Source organism: Chelmon rostratus, chromosome 1 (genome assembly GCF_017976325.1).
Source record: "Chelmon rostratus isolate fCheRos1 chromosome 1, fCheRos1.pri, whole genome shotgun sequence".
Classification (NCBI taxonomy): Eukaryota; Metazoa; Chordata; class Actinopteri; order Chaetodontiformes; family Chaetodontidae; genus Chelmon; species Chelmon rostratus.
The window spans coordinates 23966576-23975232 of record NC_055658.1 but is presented as its reverse complement, the minus strand read 5'-3'; the positions used below and the strand labels follow the sequence as shown (position 1 = coordinate 23975232).

The 8657-nt window shown below is 42.1% G+C and overlaps 2 protein-coding genes across 2 annotated transcripts; both read right to left on the bottom strand.

Annotated features, from left to right (window-relative positions):
* Positions 1-3627, bottom strand: LOC121608408 (tetraspanin-3-like). The gene is made up of 7 exons (XM_041939675.1): positions 3473-3627; positions 2466-2657; positions 2230-2304; positions 1279-1380; positions 968-1120; positions 754-837; positions 1-230 (listed from the first exon to the last, which is right to left on the bottom strand). Exons 1-7 carry the CDS (start codon positions 3533-3535, stop codon positions 138-140), a joined length of 762 nt encoding a protein of 253 aa, XP_041795609.1. The 5' UTR covers positions 3536-3627; the 3' UTR covers positions 1-137.
* A 4270-nt stretch (positions 3628-7897) lies between these two features.
* On the bottom strand, positions 7898-8657 carry nmbb (neuromedin Bb). The gene is made up of 3 exons (XM_041943108.1): positions 8479-8657; positions 8062-8249; positions 7898-7951 (listed from the first exon to the last, which is right to left on the bottom strand). Exons 1-3 carry the CDS (start codon positions 8642-8644, stop codon positions 7898-7900), a joined length of 408 nt encoding a protein of 135 aa, XP_041799042.1. The 5' UTR covers positions 8645-8657.

The following is an 8657-nucleotide window of genomic DNA, read 5'->3' as shown; positions in this document are numbered from 1 at the left end:
CATCAGTGTCGGCTACTTTATCATGAATTGTGCAAGGTGTGCTTGAGCTTATATAACTACAGCTGAAATCTACTGTGGACATGTCCGGTGACGCTCCTTTTGATTTTCTGAGTGCTTCGTTTGGCTAGCTGCGTTCTTCATGCATAGCTGTTGGTTGTGACCAGCAGCTCATACGCCGGGTCATGACTCCTCCTGCACAGCACCACACAGGCACAGAGCATGCCCAGCATCTGCAGGTAGACACCAAGGGAACAAAAAAAAATGTTACTTGAGCATGTATACCTGTCAGCAAACTGGGCAGGAATAAATCATGAGTATAATTAAAAAGCAAGAACTAATGATCAGTTCTTTTGAATCTGATCAAGCATCCTGGTCCTTCATCTCCTTTTACCTCTCTGGGAAATCAAACTGTATAAATGAATCATGTTAAACCAAGAAGCATCATCTTTTCACACATGCAGGATGCATAGTGTGTTCTAATGAGTGTGCCTGAGTGTAACATTAAGTGACTGTCCACACCGTCTGGGGTTTCCTGGTCAGCAGCAGCCCTGCTGAGCTGCTCAACACAGCAGAAGTCCTTTGACACAATCAGGTCAAAGCTACTGTCAGTGCAGACAGAGATTATTGCAGCGTTAATTATGCTACCAATAAACATGCTTTCACTCGAGTCAAAGAAAGTCACATCGTATTTTGTCTGCACACACACCCTGCTGATTGTGTCACTTTTCAGGTGACTCTCTTTGTCCTCCTCACCTGTATAGATGCAAAAGTGAGAGCAGCCCATATGACATACATCATGATCTCCTTCAACTTCTTCACAACAAGAGCTTCACAACCCTAAGACAGAACATAAATGACATTAGTCACGACATTTCTTACGAAACAAAATGTGTGTTTGTGCCATGACATGCATCATGCTGTGTGTTTATAGCTGGCATGCCCCAACACTTGAGCGTGCTGTTCGTACCTCTTGGTAGAGATCTGCTGGTCGAGTGAGAGTGCCAGTGCAGTTACTGATGCTGGGCTGACAGCAGCTGACTGGAACGCTGTTGTTCTTGGATTCTTTGAACCAGCGTGTGTTCCTCCAGTCAGAGTAGTTGTGAATGCCGCAGCAGTGCAGCTAACAGGAGGACAGAGGAGAACGGTGAGGGAAAATTTGCAGATTCTGGAGTTCAGAGTACGATTTGGTTCACAATCTCAATCTCAAATGTGCACACATCAAAACAATATATACATGATAAAGCATAAAAATGTGAATTTTTTGCCGTTTCTTCTCACCTGCCTCTGCACATAGTCTATAGCCCGGCTGGGAGCATCAGTGTTGGTGCCGTTGTATTCGTTGTAAACCTTCTGGATGGAGTGATTCACTTCATCTTCTACCTGAAACACAAACACAGCAGCTGTTACTGCCCCCGTTCAATGGCTGCACTACTTTTACATGTTATCTCTAAGAACTAAACAACTAAAAACTAATTTGCAATGTAGGCCCTTAGGCAACATTCGTACTGTACCATTCTTACCGGTTTTTGAAACACGAGAAGACAGTGGCGTGCACTAAAGTGCCCTCTTGAGAGCCAAAACACACGCTAAAGTGCCCCCTTGGTATCCAAAACGCGTGCTAAAGTGCCCTCTTGGGAGCCAAAACGCGTGCTAAAGTGCCCTCTTGGACGCCAAAACGCGTGCTAAAGTGCCCCCTGGGAGCCAAAACGCGCACTAAAGTGCCCTCTTGGACGCCAAAACGCGCTCTAAAGTGCCCTCTTGGACGCCAAAACGCGCTCTAAAGTGCCCCCTGGGAGCCAAAACGCGTGTTAAAGTGCCCTCTTGGACGCCAAAACGCGTGCTAAAGTGCCCCCTGGGAGCCAAAACACGTGCTAAAGTGCCCTCTTCAGTGGCGAGGACACACTATATGTGCCCTTTTTTTTTCCTTTCCGCCCCTGCCCTTCAAAAAGTCTGTGCACGCCACTGCGAGAAGAGCTAAACAAATCAACATTAATGAATAACAGCACAGGAAGTGTGGAGTCAATATGCTATGAGCTATATCAATCCTTTCTTCCACCAGGAACAAACATATAAAACTAGCTACATGGAATACAACATCACACTATATATATATATATATATATATATATATATATATATATATAAAATAAATGGATGATCAGCCTTTGCTGCAAACTTTCACCCACTTTTATTTAACTTCACTCGTGATATAAAACACTCGCTGTTTACCTTTGCCCTGTATATGTAGCCAAGCACCACCACCACACACTCTGTTGCAAACACCAGCAGGAGGATGGCAGCAAACTGAAACGACAACAGACACACATTGTTCAGAGGAAGTTCAGTTCAGTAAGAAATGCAATAACTATCTGACATGGCTAATGACGTTTCTGTGATGTTAAATCAACATTTTCCACAAATTCAGTGGATTTTAAAGGGTGCCGATCAAAGCAGTCCACACTCACAGTCACCAGACCACAGGAGCTTTCACGTATTGTTGCGCAGCAGCCGATCAAGCCGATGATGAAGAGAAGAGTCCCGACTGCTATTATTATGACAGCAGGGATCAGAGTGTACACGTCTTCGAAGAAGTGGTCATAGTCGTCATATGTGATGAACACGTAGGCTCCGATGTAGCATAAAATCCCAGCTGCGGCCTGCAGAGAGAAACAGAGGAACAGGAGTCAGAGATTTGTTTTCATTCATCTTTATCTGTTCTCTTCTCTGGGTTTCACATGGTAATTCCATGTTTCTTTGTTAATGATTAGTCTGTGATGATTAGTTTTACTTTTAATATGCTCTGCTTAATTCAGGTGGGTAGTGTATTATGTATGTTGTGTGTGCATACAGATGTGCTCAGCACTGCAGACTGAATACTATGATGTTATACAGTGAAGGATTTTGCAGAGCAGTTTTTGCCTTTTTTCCCAATCACAGTTAGCACACATTAAAACCCGTGTGTATGTCCAGCTAAAGAAAAGCAAAGGCAGCTTTTAAAGACTGCTGCAGTGTGAGCTGGGCCACGTTATCTCCACATTACTCAGACAAGCAGGGATAGATCGCATTCTGCACACTAAACCACTCGGACCTCTGTTCATCCTTCCCGTGTTCAACATATAATCATCTACATCCAACTCTGCTGGCCCGTTCGTGTCATGGCACACTCAGACAGCACTGCAGGTGAACCCAGCCGCCGCCACAGCACCTGGCAGCTGCTGCATAACGTCATAGCCACAACCTGTGGGCGGCAGCCACCGACACACTGTATCTCGCCGCCGTCGCATTATTGTTCCTCCAGCTAGCAGCCGTCAGTGAACACTGCAGTGGCTCCGTGTCCGTGGACACCTCGGCTCAGACGCGGCTCGGCACACCGCGGCGCATCTCTGGCGCAGTTTGCTAGCCTGCTAATGCTCTCCATCCCTGGCCTCTCTCGGGATGCTGCACATTGTTCAAACATCTGTCGTTTTCTTACCCAAAATATGAGATTGAGAAAAACCAGGACGGTTTTGGATGACGTAATTCCACACTGGCCCATGGTGCCGTGAGCTCTGAAACGAAAACTGTGGCTGTATTTAAAAATATGTACTGATGCACCTGCAGCTCTGCTGTTACAATAATAAAATGGCTTCGGTGTTCCTGCCCCGCTGTGCGGATTCCTGCGGGCTCCACCAATGAAATCGCAACAAAGAAATTAAATCAGAGGGTCACGTGCTCCTGTGACGTCACCATTCAAAACAAACAGGCTGATGGAGGACGTCGACAGCGGACCCCTGCAAGAATGTAGCATATCATACATTACATTCTATAAATACAGTGAAGCTTGAGCATCTATCTTAATTTGTGTGTAACGTATTTGAAGTTTGTGCTATTATTTACGGCAGCGAAACCTTGTTACACAGCCCATGATGTAATGTGGCAGAAGCAGCAGTGTGTTTCAGTTCACCCAGTGCTGGCACCATCATTCAGTGTCGTCTGTCCAAGGCTGCCTGTTTGACAGCTGAGTGTTTTCTTTAGATTTTTATTCTATTGGGAAGTCTTGGAATTTGATGCTGAGCGCTGAGATGCGTTCATGTGTAGTGTGGGTTTTACGCCAGGAGGTGGCAGTGTAGCATCGTTCCGCTGGCATAAAATGTGTGAGAGGAAGATGTATGAAGCGTAAGCAGTTGGCGATAACACCCTACAACCATATGGTAATCCTGTGCTCACCACATACATTTTTCATATGTTCAGTTATCAGGCTTGAATTAATTAATGATATGCACACTGCACCTACACAGTCCCTTGGCAAAAATGAATGATTATAAGAGACATGTGACATGCCTCTTCTTTCTTTATTTAAACCTACAAGATCTATGTATCTCCTATGAGAGCAGGATTGATTACTCACTTGAATATGAGTGCCTTAAAGGCTTGATTTTATTGAGTTAAAGCTTGCCACATTTGTCTCTGTCAGCTTTTGGTGCTCAAATAGAAGCCGATGCTACTACTGTTCTGACACAGCATACATTCATATTGTGAATTATGCATCAGGGCTACCTGTTGGCTAGAAATTGAGTCATTATTAAAACAGAACAATATAAAACAAAGAAAGAAGCAGATGTGCAGGGTAACAAAGACAGGATACCAAATGTCAAGGCATACACATACCTGTGACTCTGGGTCATGTGCTTCCAACTTCCACTGAATATGTTAGCGGCTGTGTTACAGTTTAAGTGTATAAAAATCACAGATTTCTGCATTATATGTTATGAAAAATTATGGATGTTTGTTTAATATGGCATCAAAAGCAAAAGAACTTGGTCATGTTCACACATGTTGCTCCTCTTTTACATGCCAGGTGAAAACACAAGATTTATTTTCATCCAAATGATTTCAAATTTCCAGTTCAGTCTAGCGACAAAATGAAAAAAAAATGATGATAAATCACTCTTGCACGAATGCAAATTGAGTTGCCTGGACAGGATATCACTATTTGCATGATAAACAAAACAATGTCCTACTGCGTGTCATGTTTGTTCAAATTAGAACGCCCTCTCGTGACATGTGAAACACATTTACAACCAAAGCTTTAATTAGTGAAAGACAAAAAGAAACATGCTCATGGAAACAACTGACACACTGTAAATCACGTTTTCAAAACATGAGCAAATAAAGACATTAGTGATGCATAACTGAAATAATCTGTCACCCAGCAGCAGTTTAGGATAACTGGTATTATTTTACAGCTGTATCCCCCCTTCTAGCCACTATACACAAGCCACATGGACATTTAATTTGAATTATTTTAATCACATCACAGCAGAGAGTTTACTGTTCGCTTAAATGATCATCTAAGCATTTCCAAGCTTTGGTGATTGTTAAATACAAAGCAAAGTATAGCGAATATATAAACTATTAAGGGCATCTTTTTTATATACATTTTTGTACAGTCCATACCTCAATTACCTCAAAAATTCAAGTCTTTCTCTAAAACATTCCAGCTTTCTCCCTTCCTCTCTAATTGAGATCAAAATAATTGTTGCCTGGATTCACTCAAGCCAACAAAATTAACAAAAAAAGGAAGAAAGAAAGAAAGAAAATCATGCAGTAATAACATTTTCTTTTCCTGAAATTTCATTTTCTAGTGGTCTTTGACAAGCATCGACCCTCGTGTGAATTCAGACGCAGAGCTGTTCATTTGTGTAGGTCGACAGAACGAGGGATTACTAGATAAAGCTGAACATATGAAGGAACGAAGCCTTTATGTGAGCAAACATTCAAAGTAAGCACAGGGCTCAGTGATGCTAATTGAACCTCTTATTCCCCCAAGAGTGAAGAATACGCTGTGAGAGATCCGTGCACGCTCAAATTGTGTGGAGACGTTTCTTTCCTCAGCAGTCAACACTGCAACATGTTTGGATCTGCAGTTTTAATTCATGAGAGGACTGTTGTACTCTCTAATGCACACAGTCACATATACACACATCCACACTCACAAATGAATAATTACAGCATCAACACATTGAGCTGCACTGTGCAACAGATTCACTTGCAGTTGCCTACATTTCAAATTAATTAATAAAAGACAGTGTTTGATGAAATTTCTCTCAATGTTCTTATCGGTGCTATCAGTGAAGCTCTGGCTGACTCATTACTACACAATACGATGTCCTGGATTTTAGCTTTTAAAAGAGTTTTCACTGCAAAGACCGAGGAACAGTTTGTATTTTCAACCCAAAACAACAAACAGACTGAAGAATATGTTTTCAAGCTGCTCGCTCTCCTCCTCAAAGTTTGAATGCTTTTCCTAAGGCACTTAAATTTCCTCCAACCTGTTGAGTCAGCTTATTTTTCAAATTGTACCCAATTTTCCAACCTACTAACCTACTTGTGTACAATGTTCTGCACCTGGCAGTTCCAGGACCTCGAGGCTGTTATTTGGCAAAATAATGACATCTTAAAATGTGTATTTATGGAGAAAAAAAAAACGATTTCTCGTCCTCCACTCACCAAGACTTGGTTTATACTGAAAAACTCTGAACAAAGACCTTGCTAAAATTGACTAATACAACGTGAAATTACCAACCTAATGGTCAATTTGTGTGACTGTGAAAACAAAAAGGCTAGACAAATTTATTAGAAACACCTCTCAGTGTCATGCAATACAATTCACCACAAACAAAAACCTCCAAAAAAGACCATAACACCAGTTTCAACAAAAACTGAAGTCAGAAGGTGCATGAAGGGAGGAATACTGCAGGACTTTTGTATCAGTCTACATTAGTTTTAGCTCAGTGTGCCTAATAAACTGGCAACTGTGTGTGTTCTTCACTCTGATACACTTATTGGGCCACAACTGTGTGGAGTTATCCAGATATCGAGACTCACAACTTTCATCTCTCACTCAAGTAGTGGATTTATAGTCTGCATGTTTCCACCCACCACTTTGGACAGGGAGCATATTCCTCACCTTGAAAATGACATAAAACAGCAGACAAAGCCTTGTGGGAGGATTATTGAAATAGCTTGCCCATTACCTACAAAAGATCAGCCCAAGGCAGGGAATGGGCCATCTCACTTCACCACTATTGATCGAAAGAACAGATCATCCCTTTATGCAAAGGACAGGGAAAGTACACAAGATGATATCGATCTCATGTTGAAATTTTCAGGAAACTGGAAAATGTGATTTATATAAGCTGCCTACATTTGTATTTATATAAGTGTTATTTTGGAAAATGCCTTTGGCACAGACATGAAAAAAATCATAGTCATGCTGACCAATCAGCCGGTTGAGTTGGGCCTATAAATAAGGGCTCTGAAGGTCACATGTACCAGACCCCTGTGAGGAAAACAGAAGCCGGCAAACTCAGTGTGAAAGTTTGCATGTTGTAAAGAGCAACATACTGCTTTAATGATGGAAACTGGTCTCTGTTCGTTATGGAACCTTAAGCGTCATGTGCACAGTGGGGCCACAATGAAGAATGAGTCATATTTCTCTCTAAAGGGGCTCTAGACATGATCTTATCTGAATTCTCCATAATCACACACTGATGCTTTAGAAACAAACAGAAGAATCACTTCGTGCTGATGTTCATTGTGACAGGATCTCAGAAATCACACCAAATCTACCAATATGTCATAATTCATCTACCAAAGTCACAGCAGTGCAAATAATTATTTAATATAAATAACTTTAAACGACAAGACAGTGCGAAATATCAGCATCAAAACAAATTGAGAACCTTCACGTGTATTGCAAATGGCACAAGAGCTGGAGGCTAAGTATGACAGTTACAGTAAGTTGCAATAATGATGAGCTGGACACTGCAGACTGTGTCTAACTTGTTTATTTAAACCCATGGGGCCGGATGACCAGGGATCCGTGTTCATGCGTGCCAGACTTCCATCCTCTGCATCACTTTCTGCTTTGGATGTAGCTTTCTAAAATCTTCATCAACAAGTCCGCCTCCTGAAACAGAGTCCATTGGAGCAACATTAGAGAATCATCATTTCAGTCCTTTTGGTCCTCAAAAATAATAATAATATTTATAATGATGATAATTAATTAAAAGTACTCACCTGATTTTTCGAGCGACTCTCTTGTGTATCCACCTGCGCTTGCAACGCCACCCGCAGGAACTCCTGGAAGAGCTCCCCGAGAGCGCTCTGCTCCGCAGGCAGGGTGACTTCCAGCGCATCGGCGCCCTGTCCCTCAGCTGCAGGCAGCAGGGGGGTATCCATCACACTCTTTTTGCCCATGAAATGTCCTGCCGAGTCGAAGAAAACGCTTATTAATATAGACTTAGATTAAATAAGACCTGAGTGAGGGAAAAGCCTTTTAGGGGCATGATGAATTCATCATCGTTAGCGGCAGAAAAGGTGGTCATGTTTAAAGAAATGTTTTACATAAGTAAATGAAATGAAAATTATGAGATTCCATCCAATGCAAACATAACCGATCGATCCATAGCTGCTGGACCAGAAGATGATTCTTACCTGTAGCCCAGAGATTGCCTCTTGGATTCACTTTAATCTTTGCAACTTTATTCCTAAGCTCAGTCAGGTCGAAACTGACCGCGGCGGTAAAAGACACGAAAGAAAAGAAGACAAGATAAGTAAATAAGCCACAGTGGCAAACAGTATTCAGCGTAAACCCTCTCATGTCAGCGCGGAGC